The 16,696-nt window shown below is 37.5% G+C and overlaps 1 protein-coding gene across 1 annotated transcript; it reads left to right on the forward strand.

The window, feature by feature from the left end:
- Positions 1-4,688: 4,688 nt before the first annotated feature.
- On the forward strand, positions 4,689-14,676 carry LOC100378393 (uncharacterized). The gene is made up of 10 exons (XM_085502982.1): positions 4,689-4,946; positions 8,416-8,649; positions 11,152-11,393; positions 11,565-11,619; positions 12,151-12,253; positions 12,354-12,468; positions 12,844-12,913; positions 13,161-13,330; positions 13,581-13,732; positions 14,221-14,676. The coding sequence occupies exons 1-10, from the start codon at positions 4,859-4,861 to the stop codon at positions 14,363-14,365; spliced, it is 1,374 nt and encodes a 457-aa protein (XP_085359108.1). The 5' UTR covers positions 4,689-4,858; the 3' UTR covers positions 14,366-14,676.
- Positions 14,677-16,696: the final 2,020 nt, after the last annotated feature.

Genomic DNA, 16,696 nt, shown 5'->3' on the forward strand with positions numbered 1-16,696 from the left:
ACGGAAAAGGTTTTTATGGTGGAATTATTTCTTCATATTAAAATGTAGCCTCAGGCTGTTGTCGTAAGATACAAAGTCATTTTCATGTATTATTGATATAAATCCTAATTTTGTTGAACTATTTAAAAAATGAAAATTTATTTAGTGCGTTTCTAGTGTGGTAATACTGTGAAGCGCTTTAAATTCACGATCGACACATTTTCGCCAATTTCAGTGAAAATTGCGAAAGTTTGTAGCAGTGGACATTTCATAGAAAGTCTATATGACTTTCACGATTTATTTTTAGTTATTTCCCATAGTTCATTGCATATGTGCGCAGTAACATGCTGAGTCGTGTGAAATTTAAGTTTGACTCCATCTCCCTTAACAGTGTAGTTGAATGGTTACACATTTTAATCACACGAGAACACAACTGACTGCCCTACTAAGTCTACTCAAGTTCCGCAACTCTAAAATTGTACACATTATTATATGAAGTTCTCGTTGAAGTGCAGTCCCGTCCGCGTCTTGCGCCCTCTTCGGTGATATCAATTGAACACGACAATTTCATCCAAGTCGTTGGTGCGCCATCTATTGTTGCAGTTTTAAATTTGTCGAACAGATGATACTAAATAAATGTGATCAATTTAACAATATATACTACATGGGGGCGCCATCTTCAAGTTGAATACGGCTTGTATCTAAATAAAGAAGCAAGTTGAGAAACGCGTCTGCAGATTCCTACAATTCAATAAAAATATACCAAACACAAGCCAGTCGCTAACAAACTTCAATCTTCGTTCCTGGAACCAATTAGGGACGGCCTTACAGTTAAATGACGATTTTGGTTTCAAATACTCCGGGAAAGTGAACTTTGTTCTTCGTATTCGTATGCAAGGGATATTTCCACGTGGCTGAACCCTTCCTTCTGTAGTCATACGGTAGAAAAGGCTAGTGAATCTGCAACCTGACATGGTGAAGTGAGAGGCGGCTCCAACCCCACAGCATTCTGTCGGGTGTGTGGGGTGTGTGTTCATTTGAAGATGAAAATCAATGTGTACGAATATCCGGCGTTTACGGGTTAACGTAGATTTGCTTGCAAGCTGTTGCGATTCCGATGAAAAATTCTTGAAAAATAAATGTAAATTGCGTAAACGAGGGGTGAACGCAAAGTCATGTGATCGCGAACACATGACTTTCGCTTTCACTCGAAATTGCACTGCAACAGACTGCAAGCAAGTCTAGGGTTAACGCCATTTGCTTTCATCACGTCTGGACTGCCGCCTGCGCTATAATCGTTAAATCAGTATAAGGGATTGGTCAATTACTTTGGCCTGGGGGGGTTCGGTGGATCAGTAAGGGGTTACCCTGTTTTTGATTTTGCGAATAGGGGGGTCACCCTGTTTTTTGATATCATGAATAGGGGGTCACCATGTTTTCCACAATTCACACACGCATATGCATATATTTTTTAAAATGTTATTTCAGAAAAGAAGATAAAAAGTTAATCGTACAAATGTGTCCTTAATAATAACTATTACCCATATTGCCTATAAATTTGTTGATGCAAAAAATGTTATAGGCTAAATATTTTGGGGTTGAAGCTGCCAAATAACTAACAGATTATGCAATGCGGCAGAGCCCCATGCAATTATACAGTTAAGTTTTAAACACATTCCAAGTCCATGTGATATCAGATTATTTTATTTAAAGTCTGAAGTCACCATTGTATATAAGATATTTACTGTATTTAGCCAATTATAGCTGGAGACGGAAAAACATAGCAATTAGTACAAAGAGCAGTGACAGTTTTTGTTCAGCAAATCAAAAAAGTTAAATTTGTGAAAATGCTGATACATGTATATAAATAAATAAATGATGAAAAAATAAATAAATAATTTTTCTGTTTTTTTTTAACTTTTAAATATGCATATTTTGCTCTGTAAAATACCAAAATCCAACACAAATTTAAGCACAAATCAAAGTTTCCTTTGTTTCCATAAGCACAGACTGTGCTTCGGGTGTAAAGCATTCCTGGTCTATAAGATATGAAAGATATATTAAATCCAAATTAGTTTTCGAACCGCCTAGATTCAAATCCTCTTTTCCTATCTTATAAGGGCGTTTATCAAGTGAGTACTCCACAGCTTTGTTTTTATTCACTATCTTTAGCAGCATAGATTTCCCTCATTCCTGCAGCCTTTTCTGTAGTCGTTTTCAAGTTTTGGCTTTATGCTCCCCCCCCCCTAAGGTCTATTAAATGCAAACACTAAAAATTACGGCAAACCATGATATTTTCAATGCACATATAATACATTTTGTAATCATGTCAGAGCCAAAACTGTTAATGTTTCTTTGTTTTTCGGGGAGGGGGGTCAGCATGTTTTAAAATATAATGTTGGGGGAGGGGTCGCCCACTTTATTTTTATTTGATAGGGGGTGGGTCAACTGAGATTTACAGCTGGCAAAATGGAATCTGCCGACCTCCCTAGGCTGGAGTAACTGACCAATCCCTAAGAACCAATCATGCTAACTACAAAGAACACAAACACAAAACGTGACAACTTCCTCCGTTGTTATACAAGTAACTATTATATCAACTTCATTCTGGTTAAAATATTTTGATGCAATGTAAACCTGTGTTTTTAAAGGGCTGCAGTCGTGCCGCGCCCTGTTCGATATGGGACTCATAGCGACGTATACAACGCGTGTAAAATACACTGTTTATTTACATGAAATTCGAACACGCACTGCGCGACGACCACCGCGCTTTAAGTGTTTATATAGTCCACAGTATTTGGATCAATTTTAAAATCGATTTAAACTTACTGTGTGTGGATATCTAAGCAATCTGAGCGCACATGCGTTATATTAGCCTTTAAATTGTGTGGACTATTTAGAAAACGAAATTGTAGTATCGGAGATATTCGAGGGTCTTCTCGGACGACATTACCTGTTCGGAAACTAGATAGTCTTGGAATGAGCGTTGACCATTCCGACATTACTAAAACTTTAATTTCCAGTCTTTCTTTACAGTTGTGAGAATCGTTATGGTAATTTGTTATACGCGTAATTTAACGCAATGTACTAGTTTACGTGCTCATACCGCTGTCTTATCGTGGGATCATTCATGTGTCCTAATCGTTCTTTTTTTTCTTGTTTTCAACGTGACTCAGTTATACAAAGTGCGACGACTCTGGCAACCGAGGTACGATATCGATCACTGCTAGGGGATCGATATTGTGAAACAATTCCCGGCTCAGTCTTCCAATGTGACTCAAACATATCTGTCAATGTATGATTCCATGCATGCATAAAAAGTCTGCTACACCGTGGATATATTGACTGGCAGTAAAGTAAGGCTAGCTGTGCGGGGTTGCTAACCGTGGTATATATGGTTATGTACGAGTTAAATCGTAGTCACTTGACCGGCACAACTTTCAAACAACGAGCGCGAAACACGGGTGGTTTATGCGCTGTAAACATCAAGAGACCATGATTTAGCAAATTTGTACCACCACGGCTGTTGCGAATTGGGGAGCTTTGATGTACGTCGTCATCGTTAACCAATGTTACTCATATATGTGCTGATACCATGATGCGATATAGCAATGACGTCATTACAGTGGTGCACCCTCCGAGTCCCCGACCAACTCCTATATCCATCCCGGTGAACAGAATGTATTGTTAACATACAGTTTAAATTAATGATCAGTTTAAACTTGAAATTTCAAGTTAATATTTAGAAATAATATTAAATTAAATCCATATGCTCAATTCAATCACCCGAATTTGATCGTAGAAATTATGATCGCTCACCACTACATTTTTTTACGATATTTGCTACGAGTGAAGTGCGTGCATACGTTATACAGGGTTATCATTGATGATGATAGTAATAGCGATATATGGTGTTTCTGTTTTAGCAGCAACGTCCTTTAATCTCTCGATGTTGCCTTTTAAATTAATGTTTCATATATAATACCATGATTTTACCATATTCTGAACAGCCATCAGCGCATACAAGTTGTAAATCGGTGGTTGACAAAATGGAATTGGCGACATGGTTTGATAAGCTTTATATGTTTGCGTTCTTAATGGTATGACATTAACATGATGTAATATACATAGATAAGAATAACGCCAAAGTGTTTTCTACGGCTGGGCCGATTTGGTCTTTAATTAAATTGGGGATGAAGTTTCTGGGAGTCTGACAGGCGATTTAACCATGGATCACTGCACGTAATCAGTGTTTATTCAGAATTATCTGCCGATATTGTTAAATAAATACTAACATTAGACAGATGTCATCAAATCTTGAAAACTGATTCTAAATCTTCGCAGATTTTACGTTCAGTGGATTGGATGTCATACATTGTCCTAAATCTATGAAATAAGGCGGCGCAATAAATTCCCAGTTTCACTGCGCTGTACGACTTTCAAATGACTTATTTTATTTACACTTCGCCATTATTGGTTTGGAAACATATTATCATTTATCACAAAAAATCACAAGAATTCTGTACGGCTATTAGTAGAAGAGGTAGCCGCCCGTCGATTGGGGGCGCTGAAGATTGTCCTCGTGCACTATAACTGGGCCACATTAGTGCTATTGTGAAATATGAAAGCATACCAGTGAAGCACACACGATAATAACCTGTAGGCGTTGTTCAATAATCACTAGCTCTCCCTCACGTATCCGTTCCAGTTAACAGCTTGGCTCCGCCTGCCTCACATTGTTGTCACGAAATTTAGGCCATTATTGCATCGGAGTATCAGCTACGCATTTAGTAACCAAACCAAACGTATTCCAACTGCTGGGAAAGTACGTACAAAGGGGACTCGTCAAGTATTGCAATTGTACGAGGTACTTAATATCATGGCTTGCGTCGATACAAACTACGGGGCGACTAACAACTCTGTCACGCTGAACGATGTCGAGCTCAGTGGTGACGGCACGGTTCAAGGTATCGTCTTTATAAATAACAAATTATACACAACCATACAACTCTATATTCAAGCTATTATACTGCATTTCTTTTATTCTTTAAATGAAAGGTTTCCGCATCGTGCTCGATTTGCATAACAAAAATCTATTTTTCACCCTTGTCTTTTTGATAAATTGAAAAATGTTGATCATCAAATGCCTACAGTATATAAACAGTGTCAAACATGCCTACATATATTTGTCCGCTGTTAGCCGCCGGTCGTATCGTTCAGGAACAACTCTGTATGAATTGCCGTATATCTTGTGGAGCGTTAAACGCATGATCATTTTCTGTTGGATTAAAGTATATCCAAATAGATATTACTCTGAAATCACATCAACATTGACAGTGATATCTAATCTGAGGGTTTTGCTATCTCGTGTTGTCAGATACGAAACTTGGCTCTATGCAATTGACAAGGCACTGTGCGTACGGCGCAGTCACGGTCAATTGTTATGGCTGTCATGCGCCGGATTGTTCCTTACACTGAAATGAATTAGAAACGTACATTATTGTAAAGAATTATTGTCCCGATGTCGCGCTTTGGGATGACCGGAATCGAGGTCATCGCTTAGCCAGCCTGAGTATGTACGATTTCCATAAGGGACCGTGTGTTAACAACAAAGGGCATAGGTGTCGTCAAAATGGCTAACTTTACCACGATCATTAATGCATGCCATAGATCCTATTAAGCAAAGGCTCTGTATAGTTATTGCATTTACAAGTAAAGAACAATATGTCATTGACTTGTAAGCTTGCGGTTGAAATAAACGATTGAAATGCACAGTTGTTTATCTTATCATGATGAGTTTGACCGATCATTCAGTGATCACCTACGAGTTCACCGGTTAACGCACTTTGGTCACGCTGCGTATCGACCATGACTTTATAACTGTCACCACGGCGGTTGTCATTAATGTATAAGCCTACTCATAAAAGCAAATACGCACAATTTATTCATTTTGAAATAAATTGTACTAACGGGCAATCTAAGGATATTGACTTTAAAAAGTTTATTTTAATAAAAGGGCATTAATAACCAAAGTAATACAAAATAAAATTAAAACAAGTTTATAGCCAAAATAATTAAAGCCCGTACACTACATCAGATTGGCCCTATATGTGTTTGCCTAGACAAGTACAAAACGTGGGGGGGGGGGTAAAGCACTGGTTTGATCGACCCTCGCTCATTACCAAGCCAAATTACGAGACTGACAAGGCCGTCTTGAAAATACTTGTGTGCACATGCGCATTAGATGGGATGACATTATTATTAACGCTTACCTGGCTTACTCATCTGAGAACCATGTGTGCAATATCGATGGGAATATTTTATATTGTTTTACCATTAAGGTGTCTGCAAAGCTTACCGAACTTGTGATGTTGATATCATAGCAGCAATCAAATCGGACCTATATATCGAACTATCTACGATAACACAGTCTGTTATAGAACGTGAACATGATGGTTCTGTGAAAATGGAGGTAGCGTATTGTCTATTGAAAACAATGTCATACTGATCGAAAAGAAAATGTTTTTTTTAAATAAACCAGGGCATGTTTGTTATTGGGTGGGGTATCTGATGAAAACTAGGCCATGGTGGATTAATAAGTTAATTCTACAGTGCATAAAGCACCATCATGGTGTGTGGATGGTGTTGTTGGACTGGTGGTATATTTCCTAATGGTGGCCAGGACATGTTGGGTTAATATGCTTGTACATGTCTCTAGTAACTCACATGCATTCCCAGTGACGTCACACTAACAGTTCACCATTTCTTCCATGCACACATGGGTTTTACATTACAATATGTAAACCATAACCTCACGTGTTGAGTTATGACCTCAAGGGTTAATTTGCCAATGGTAACATGGAAGGCAAAGCATGAAGACAACAATAAACTTTACGAATGAATGAACTAACAAATGAAAATGAGTGATCTGATGATCAAAACAGTAAGCATCAAGAATATTTTTTTTTCGTTTAAATATAACCACATGATTATCACCAAATCTTACCGAAATATTGTTCTAGATACAAGTGAATGGGCAAAGTGACCTTATACAAGGTTATTGTCAAATAGAATGCGATGTGAAAACTAAGAGTCGAGTAGTCGCCATGTTTTAGAAGTCGGTCACGTACAATTACGAATGAGCGAACTACAAATACAGATTTTTTTGTATAGAAAGCACTCCGAGATCTTTACGCAAATGGTGTCAAAATAGCGTTATTTACAACTTGAAATGAACAGATGTGTAAAAACTCGGGTAAAACCTAACTGACAACACTGGGATCGTAGTACAAATGTATAATATCATATTTAAAGGCTATACAACGCATTTAAATGTTATCAGGATTGCCCTTAACCTGAAGCCCCAACCTGCCTTTTGTACCTGTCGTATTTCCTGAGGTATCAAAAAAAACATCCTCTGGTTCTTATTCTCAAGTCTTGACGCTTTGATAAAATTAAGATATTTTGAAAACTCGGGTAAAACCTATAATTTACCACACCGAGATCGCGGTACAAATATATAATGTCATATTTAAATGCTGTACAACAAATTTAAATGTTACTATCGGAGTCAAATTTAAACGTTATCTGGATTACCGTGTAACCTGAACGTGTAACCAGAGTGTTGTACCTGCCGTATTTGCCGAGATATCAGAGATGTCGAGGGACTTTGTTAAAATTAAGTCTATATTGCACACTACGTGAATATGTACAATGTCATCATCAAGTTCAATGTGGTTAAAATGACTATTCAAATATTATGTATGGTTCGTAAGCTAGAAACGTTTTTTTTTTTCCTCAAGCATTCTTTCGACGAGAGTATTGTGCATGCGCTCTTAATTTATTATACGTATCTTTTATTCATGGTTGTTTTTTCAAGATTCTTTTTGTGCAATTTAAAATGTTATATAAATAATTCTCAAAGATAGTCTATTAAACCGTTTGAGTGCCAACCTTTGTCACGTTTTACAAAATAAACCCTTTTTCGTCATTTTCTTTTTAATTTTTACCAAGACTTGTTGCCAATGTGAAATTATGCCAATTATTTCTGTTTCTCCGGAGTCCGACTGGTTTTTTTTCTCTGTGAATACTAACTGAACATGTATTTTAAGTCAATGTGAACGAATGTCCTACATACAGGGCATGGGTCACGTGACTACATTGTGGTGGCCAGTATTGTATTGGCATACACAAAGTAGATCGTATATCTCGGTGTGTTGTGTCGTGCTGTCATATACAGTGTACGCAGTGTGTAACCCTGTACGCGTTGACACAGTGGGTGTATGCTAGGGGCGGCGAAGAGACCATTTACACGTCAACACTGCCGTGATTATACTTAGAACTGCGGGAAATATAAAACTATGTCCGAGCTTAAAAAATATCCAAACGATCTTGATAAATCGTCTAATACTTCATCCGTTCGTTTGGCTTGGTCAGGTACTGATACCAACGGATCTCCAGGCGCCGATATCCCGGCGAAGAACGGCGCTACCTTAACAAACGGCTATAAACACTCCAACGAAAAAGACCTAGAAAATGGACAGGGACAACTGGTGACAGTGTGTCCGAAGAAAGCAGCGGAAGACGAGCCATTGTGGAAAACAGTAGTACGGATAACGGGTTGTTTTTGCGCTGGGTTAGTCTTCGGTATTGTGCTGGAGAAAACAAGGGGTAAGTTTAAGTGTAGTGCAATCATATATTACAGGATTCAGACTTTGAAATAGAGCAGGTGGCCCTCGATCGCCACAACTTAACAAATTAGCAATGTGTTATCAGTGGTTAAGCATTATTATGACATAAGCGCTATTTGCTCGGTCGTTAATATTTTTAACTGCTGAAGTGTGTGCTAAATTCGGTGACAAAACATCGGCTTTTTGGGGTAATTTCGTTTAATTGCTCCATATAGCCCGATGCTCTGGGTCAGTTCTCGTATTTGACAAATAGCTGAAACACAGGCGTCCGATGACGCCATGCCTTGAACGGAAAAGTCTGCAATGCTTGGCTTTATGAGCCTCGGTTTGCTACAAAATGTATTTGCTAGTATAAATTTAGAGTCGGTAAACTTAGTTTCAATAAAAGGTTCATTTCCCGAAGCGAAATTTAAATTGATGCATTATGTCAATTACAATATCAGACAGTCCTTTACCGATTTAATCATATCCAAACTGTTTATTCTGTGTAAACGTCACATAATCACTATAACTTCGTTTGTACATTAAAAAACGTAATCTACTCGATTTCAAATCTTCACTCTTATATGGGAGAGGCAGGCTTGACAATGTATTCTACATCTTATTAAAAAAAAGGTTCTGAAAAAATAAAATGGGTCGCAGAACCCCTACCACCGTAATTTAGTAGAGCATAAAAACGTCAGGTTACAATATACTTTAAAGAAACAAATGCGTGAACAACCATGGTGTCGACCTTAAAGGGCGGCAGTCGTCGCGCTGAGTCCTGTTCGATTTGGGACTCATAGCGACGTATACAACGCATGTAAAATACATTGTTTATTTACATGAAATTCGAGCACGCGCTGCGCGACGACCACCGCGCTTTAAGTGTTTATATAGTCCACAGTATTTGGATCAATTTTAAAATCGATTTAAACTTACTGTGTGTGGATATCTAAGCAATCTGAGCGCACATGCGTTATATTAGCCTTCTTTCCGGCGATGGAGTAGTATTGATTTTTAAGTCAATTTCTGGAACGAGATTAAATGTGTTTTTTCCTCTCGTCTTGAGTATCAATTCACTGACTGGTTGCTAGGGACTTTGTCTTTCGATGTAATTTTCATAACGTATACGAATAGTGGCGGCGGTCTTCATTTTGAAACGTGGACATATATATTCTGAGACACCAGTCAGAGCAACTATATGTTAATTCAACACCAACCTGTGTTTATTATCTAACTCGATGCGGGTGGCGACGACCGATAACCTACATTATACAGGTCATTCTGTAATGTGTAATTTATTATAACGTCGGGGATCATGTAGGTCGTCGACATTAGTGTTCTTCAAGGACCATTTTGTCGTCATGGTGATATTATTTACATTATTTAAATATACTCATAGTATCATGAATTAATGTATACGTTCTAAAAAAAAATTGGGATGTTACGGCATTCGTGAGTTATACTGATCGGAAGCTGACATGTTTATCGACTAAATTATTCATTGTCTTCACTACAATCAATCTTACCATGCATTTCTGTTCAAATTCCTTTTCGGGTACGTGCTGAACGCAATTAACCTATATGAAGTACGGGAGGTTCGATGTTTAAAGTTTGCTCGCACGCAATATAGTCGTATAAATTCGAATGTGAGTGACTTGATGGATAATACAGAAGAAGACAACTCAAGAGTCTGGCGTGAATCACATCGAATATTAACTTGATAAATATAGTCCATATTGAAATTATATTTAATAATCTTACTAGAATAACAATTCCAGAAAAAGTTACACTAAGGTATGGGCAGCGCTACGACCACCGCCCTATAGCCATAAAATTACAAGCATTAAACTGTAGAAATCATTATACTATTAACCAAAAAAATGTGTAAGATGTTGACAAGTTCAAGGGCAGGGAAAACATGATAAACAAATCAAGTCTGAAACTTTACATGGGATTCAAAACTAAGTAAAAAGAAACGTGACAAATATTTCTAAACTCATTATACAACTTTAAATTAAAGGAACACAGCTTAAGTTTAAATCAAGATCGTATACCACTTACTAGGCATACGAGAAAAGTAAACGGACAGGTTGAAGAAACAGAACTAATTATTTTGAACTGTAACTATGAGTGAAACCTTATAGAGCAGTAATGAATCGCACACGTGGAAGGACGTTTCACATTGCAATGAGTTGATATTTGTCCGAGGGACCCTAGTTAGGGTTAGAATGTTGATTTGTATAGAAAAATAGATGTTTAGGCAATTCCTTACTAATGCAGTAGAACTAAGAAAATCACATATGCAATTTTCAAATATCGTTAGAACTAGCTTTATGAAAGTACTTAGTATTTGTGCCTTCAGGCGTATTTTGTTTTTAATTGATTTTTTCCCTGTACGTGTACATTTATAAATTTTAAAAAAGGTTAAATGCTATAAACACAATTTTGCTGCTGTATTATGTTATTGACCAGAACAATGCACTTTGCTATTTTCCAGTTTTTGAACCTAATTCAATCCGTTACCAGTTTATCTACCAGAAATGGATAATGATGAAGATGTTTCTGGCCGCTGTTATGGTCGGCCTGCTTTGTTTTTGTCTCATGGCGCATCTTCCGGCAACTAAAGACCTGTTCCAAAGGACGCGGGCAAGTTACTACGCGACGTTTACAACTAAAGGCCTCCTCACTATATGTGTTGGCGGGTTTCTCCTCGGCGCGGGCATGGAGCTGGCAGCGGCGGTAAGTGCAAGTATACACGGGTTGTCACACAAACAAGGTGCATTTTTGTTAGGCGGTCAAGTACTCATAGTTATTGCTGTATATATTGTCACATTGTAAAGCGCTGGGTGAAGCCTGGACGGTGTTATCACTTCAAAGTTTCTATTACACCTGTTGTTGCTTTCTTCACAGTGTCCCGGAATGGTGCTGGCTCAAGTAGGTGCCTGGGTTGGAGGAGGTCAAGCACGTAAGTAATATTGTTGGCGTTTGACCTAGATACCGCTAAACTGGGTTACGAGTGTGTTCACAACTCCCATCGCCTCCTGTCACTTTGGCATTGCACCGTCCTATGTGACGTAATTAAGTTGGTGTTCGGGCGTCTTTTTCAGTGACGATATAGTCTTAATCTGCGTTTGTCATTTAATAAAAAATAAAAATAAATGACCGAGTTTTCCGTTTCAATGACAATGCACACGTCATTGTGAGCGTAGTTTAATCAATATGTATACTTATTCGTTGTTTTAATATAACAACGTAAATTGTTAAAGCGGGAGGATCGTCACCTGCGCACGCGCGGGAATTGAGTCCCAAGTGACAATAACAACACACGCAAAAAACGCAAAGGCTCATGGGTAGACGCTTGTTTGTAAACAATGACACGCTATGGCCATCTGACGCATGCGCAGGTGACGACTCCCCGCTTTAATTCATTAAACAATCTGTATAATTATGCACTATGGGATATTCTTCTTCATCTTGACTATGTTTTTGGTTTCAGTAATGACGGTGTTTGGCTGTCTCGTGGGCGCGTTCACGTACGGGTTCTGTGTACCAGGCGTGAATAAATACATGGCACCCAAAGAATCGTACGAAAAACACCTGTAAGTAACTACGCACGCGCACTAACGATGTTTCGTCATTTTGTCGAAAATTAAATAACGAAAAAAATATTTAATTATTTTCACTATTTTGCTGATTCAGTGTCGACGACTACATAAAGTGGCCGTTTGCAGCATTGGCGTTGCCGTTTGCAGTATTGTTGTTCGTGATTATATTCGTACTGGAATGGTTCTTTCCGTGGGAGACAGAACTTGAGGTAAGCGTGTGTAAGCATGCATATGGCAGGGCCAGGGGCTCACCCTTGGATAGTGTCGTTCTGTATGCACGCCGTGTTAGTCGTTTAAGATAATACCATAAAGAGAGTACACGAGAGAAACCATAAAATAACATAGCAAAAAAAAAATCATTTTATTCTTGTGGATTGCGTTTTCAACTTGCACTGTTTGGTTTTTGTTATTTCCAGTTCTTTTAAACCTATTTGAGGAGCTCATTTTTTTTTACAAATAATTCAAGTTCAAGACAATCAAACGTACCCTGCCAGTCACAATATATACAATTTTCACGACGCAACATATGTAAAGATGTAACAAACTTATTTAGCACTGAGATTGTACGTTGATTCTGATTGCAGGATTACATCACCAATCGGACAGATGACGGAGTGTTTATGACGGCACTGGCGTGGCCGCCATGGATTGGAGGTAAGGATGACATTGTACAGTGACCATTAATATTATTCCAACGCCGGCGTGCGGTGGGAAATATTTGGTATACGATACAAGAATCGTTTAAGGTTTTAAATGAAACAGCATTTTTGAACAAAAGTACACGACATTGCTTATACACATTCAGAATCCTTTTTTTTAAATCAATGTTGCGAAATTAACATGATTGTGCGTGTGACTTGAACACAACTCTTCAAGTGTGTTGTATTTCATGTTTTTTCAGGTGGTGTCATCGGTCTGTTGCAGTTAGCTATTATGTTTAGTGTGGCCGATACCCTGGGTGGTAGCAGCAGTTACACGACGGTGGCATCGCAAGTATTGGTCACAAAACGAATGGAATCATGGTCTCCATACTTAACGAAATTCAAGAGAGGCATTGGTAACTGGTGGCAGGTTTGTTCTCTGAATTGTTTCTGAAATAATATCAATTCTCTAGTTGTGCGTAAAACTAGTACTAGTGGTTCATTAATTACTTGGGATAACATAATTTCTGCTGCATCATGGGTAAAACATGTCTTCGGTTCGTGTGTTATATGCCGATTTTTTTATTTGGTATTCTCAAAAATAGAAAGTTAAAATCAATAAACATAGTAGAGAATATAGTTTAGAAGAAATGTATTGATCGGGGTTCTCTTCTCTGTAGGTAATTTACGTGTTGGGTGCGGTTGTTGGCGCTTTCATATCTGCATTGTGTTCCGGTGCACTAGCAATTGTCCCCGGAATCAGCCTCGTTTCGTCGTTCTTCGGAGGCTTTATCATGTTATTCGGGTCAAGGCTCGGTTCTGGATGTACAAGGTGAGTTATCTTCTGTGTCGTTCAACAATCCTAAATTTTTACAGTGGAGGGGTTTGTATAAATGCCACGTGTACTACATAATATGTGACTTTAAAGTCCGACCTCGACGGGGTACTAGAGCGATTGTTTTCGTGAGAGTGGTGAGGTATTATACAGTTATTAGCATCAACTGAGGACAATATCAAGAATTATTTTACTCAAGTGACTGTTATTGGCTGAATGCTGATGCAAAAAAACAGCCACTTTTGGCGGTAATTTATAACAGTATAGTATCCTGTTGCAAGCACGGCCCCGGGAAGCGGGATGTACTTATTTATAGCGGAGAGAATGGAGACAACAATCAGTATGATTGATCCTCAGACTAGTGATAGATTGATCCTAGTGAATTAATATGCAAATGAATGTCTGAAAAAAAAATGTGTAAATACATATCACTGAATAAGTTAATAGAGTTATTAATTATGTCATTTTAATCTCAACATCAACAGTGGCCATGGATTGTCTGGTATGGGTCTGCTAGCGTTGCTGTCTTTCGTCGCGGTGGCTATGATGTTCGTCGGCGGGTCGACACTTGGATTCTTTTTCTACGCGCTCGACGTTTCAGCCGGTGTCTTGGACTATTCAACATTTTAAGATGTCTCCGCTTGCTGACTCCCGTCATCTGTGGTGTTGAATCAGTACCAAATATTTTTTTATAGAAATGCTGTCGATCAGTGAACACTTAAGCCATTTTATGGTATCAATAGTCGTCATGATTAAGAGCTTTTGATGGCTGTATGCGCGCAGCACTATGCAAAACAATTTTTTATTTACAATGTATATATATCATGTGAACACGAGTTTTCGATGCGAAAAAGTGTTATTTTAGAGTTGTGGTGTGGTGATCTGAACTGACTTAATTTTTTAAATATATGTGTATGTCCATAAGAAATTATGAAAGCGGACACGTTCCACCGTTATGATAATTTTACACTAGTATCCACAAATAGTCGGCCGATTTGAAAAAACAAGTATTTATGAATAAGTATACGAGGCATACAAATTGGCGATGCTGGTTAAGGCTTTATGTCGCTTATTTTCACGAACTTCTATTTCGCCAGAAATACGTATCCTGCGAATTACTAGTATTTGAAATGAGTTCACGGTTTTAGAGCGGTTTCATTTGTTTATGATTGAGCTCTACTTTCAATCCTTAATAGAGCTGATGAAATAGACCAGGATACCCGTATCAATAATTAGAACATTTAGAAAATAAAACAATATATATTGGTACATAATATGTAGAAGGTACGTTGCCAGTGATTAATAACTTTATTCTTTGGAAGGCCGGGTACACTGTTCAAATATTATCCCCGGTTTGTTTTCATGCTATAATTTTATTTTATATTTAAAAACAAAAAACGTTTCAAATATTTTGTTAATTATTATTTCTGTGAATTCAAAGATTTAAAAACTGTTTTCCAGATTATCGAGTGCTGAAGTCCCGGTGATTCCGAACAAATCCACTTTGTATGCTACGTTCTATTAAGTCACTCCCTCTGGCTATATTTCTCATCAACGTCGTCTTGGCGCCACAGTAACACGTGGTGCTAGAGGCTGGTAACGTTGGTTACACAGTGGATGTTTGAAAATGTTCTTCGGATTAAATACAGGTTGAAAATGTCTACAGAATTACGAATACTGCCTAGAAATAATGTCGTTGTCAATAGCGCGTTAACGATGAGCATAACCATTACTGTATCAACCATTACGTAATATAGTGGTCGTGAGCAATTTTCAAGATAATTTTGATTAATATAAATTATTTATTTTGTACAGAGAAAATATTTTTTTCTTATAATATTTTAGAGTTATTATTTGCCAAGTTTGTTTATACGAAACAAACTGAATATCAGTACTATAATTTGTTTTCATTGTTTGTGATTGTTGATGACTTTTTTTAACAAATAAACAAATTTTGTCCGTTTTTTTTTTTTTTTTATATCTTGAATTACCAATCCGTGATTATGATTGTTTAATGCAACGCAGTGTAGCAGTAAATTGCGATGAAACTGGTCACAATTTATTTTGCAAACAGCTATGGGCTAAAATAATGTTTGCCAATGTTTGGACATAATCAGTGGTTTTCGTGGTTTACGTAAAATTCGGCTAAAATTCCATAGTTATAAGTATATTTTCTTTAGCTACACAAAAAAAAATGCACGTAAATCGCGGTATGTGTTGCCTTGTTACACGCCTTTGCTTATAAAAACGCACCTGTTTGTCGAACCCAGTCGCTTGGTGGCGCACTATACTATGCATACATCATTTCGACTACGGGCGACCGTGTAAAGTTGTTATACTTGTTTTTTGCTTAATGATGCCAGCTAACTGGGACGTTTATCAACCGCCATCTTCATCTGTCTATAACACCCTATGCTCACTGCCTATTGTTGCATACGAAGATGAAGATGCATGAAGATACCAACCTCAAGCATTGTCTTATTTGTGAAATAGTATATAGAACGTAACTAGGACTGTTTAAAAATAACAGTAAGAAAAAAATTGAAATGGAGGGAAATTGTTTATTTGAAGTAGGATAATTTTCACTCGGTTTATTTTTTTTTTACGGTTATAAATTAATAACAGGTAGACGTTATGATAGTGCTTACTAATTTGCGATTTAGTGGATATTATTACTAGACGTCGTTGTTACCTCTGGATGTCGAATATATTAAAAATAGTAACTGGCTTCTAACAATTATTCAAGTAATAACATTTCACCAAAGGCCGAGAAATATCGGATAATTCACAACATATGTCTATATCTATATGTGGTCTTTCAGTTCGGTCCATAAAGTGATTACAAAACAAAGAACATTTGTGCGTCTGTATAGTAAATATTACAATAAATCTGAAATTTCGTACCTAACATTTAATGTATGGAATACATATTCACCAAGGCGTTTCAAAATGACAACATGT

Source organism: Saccoglossus kowalevskii, chromosome 8 (genome assembly GCF_978046115.1).
Source record: "Saccoglossus kowalevskii chromosome 8, keSacKowa6.1, whole genome shotgun sequence".
NCBI classification, from domain to species: Eukaryota; Metazoa; Hemichordata; class Enteropneusta; family Harrimaniidae; genus Saccoglossus; species Saccoglossus kowalevskii.

Excerpts from the sequence above, each read along its gene's own strand:
- LOC100378393 (XM_085502982.1), top strand. The coding sequence starts at position 4,859 with ATGGCTTGCGTCGATACAAACTACGGGGCGACTAACAACTCTGTCACG. Across the intron at positions 11,620-12,150 it reads GGTTGGAGGAGGTCAAGCAC|TAATGACGGTGTTTGGCTGT; the intron begins GTAAGTAATATT and ends TTTTGGTTTCAG. Across the intron at positions 13,331-13,580 it reads GCATTGGTAACTGGTGGCAG|GTAATTTACGTGTTGGGTGC; the intron begins GTTTGTTCTCTG and ends TCTTCTCTGTAG.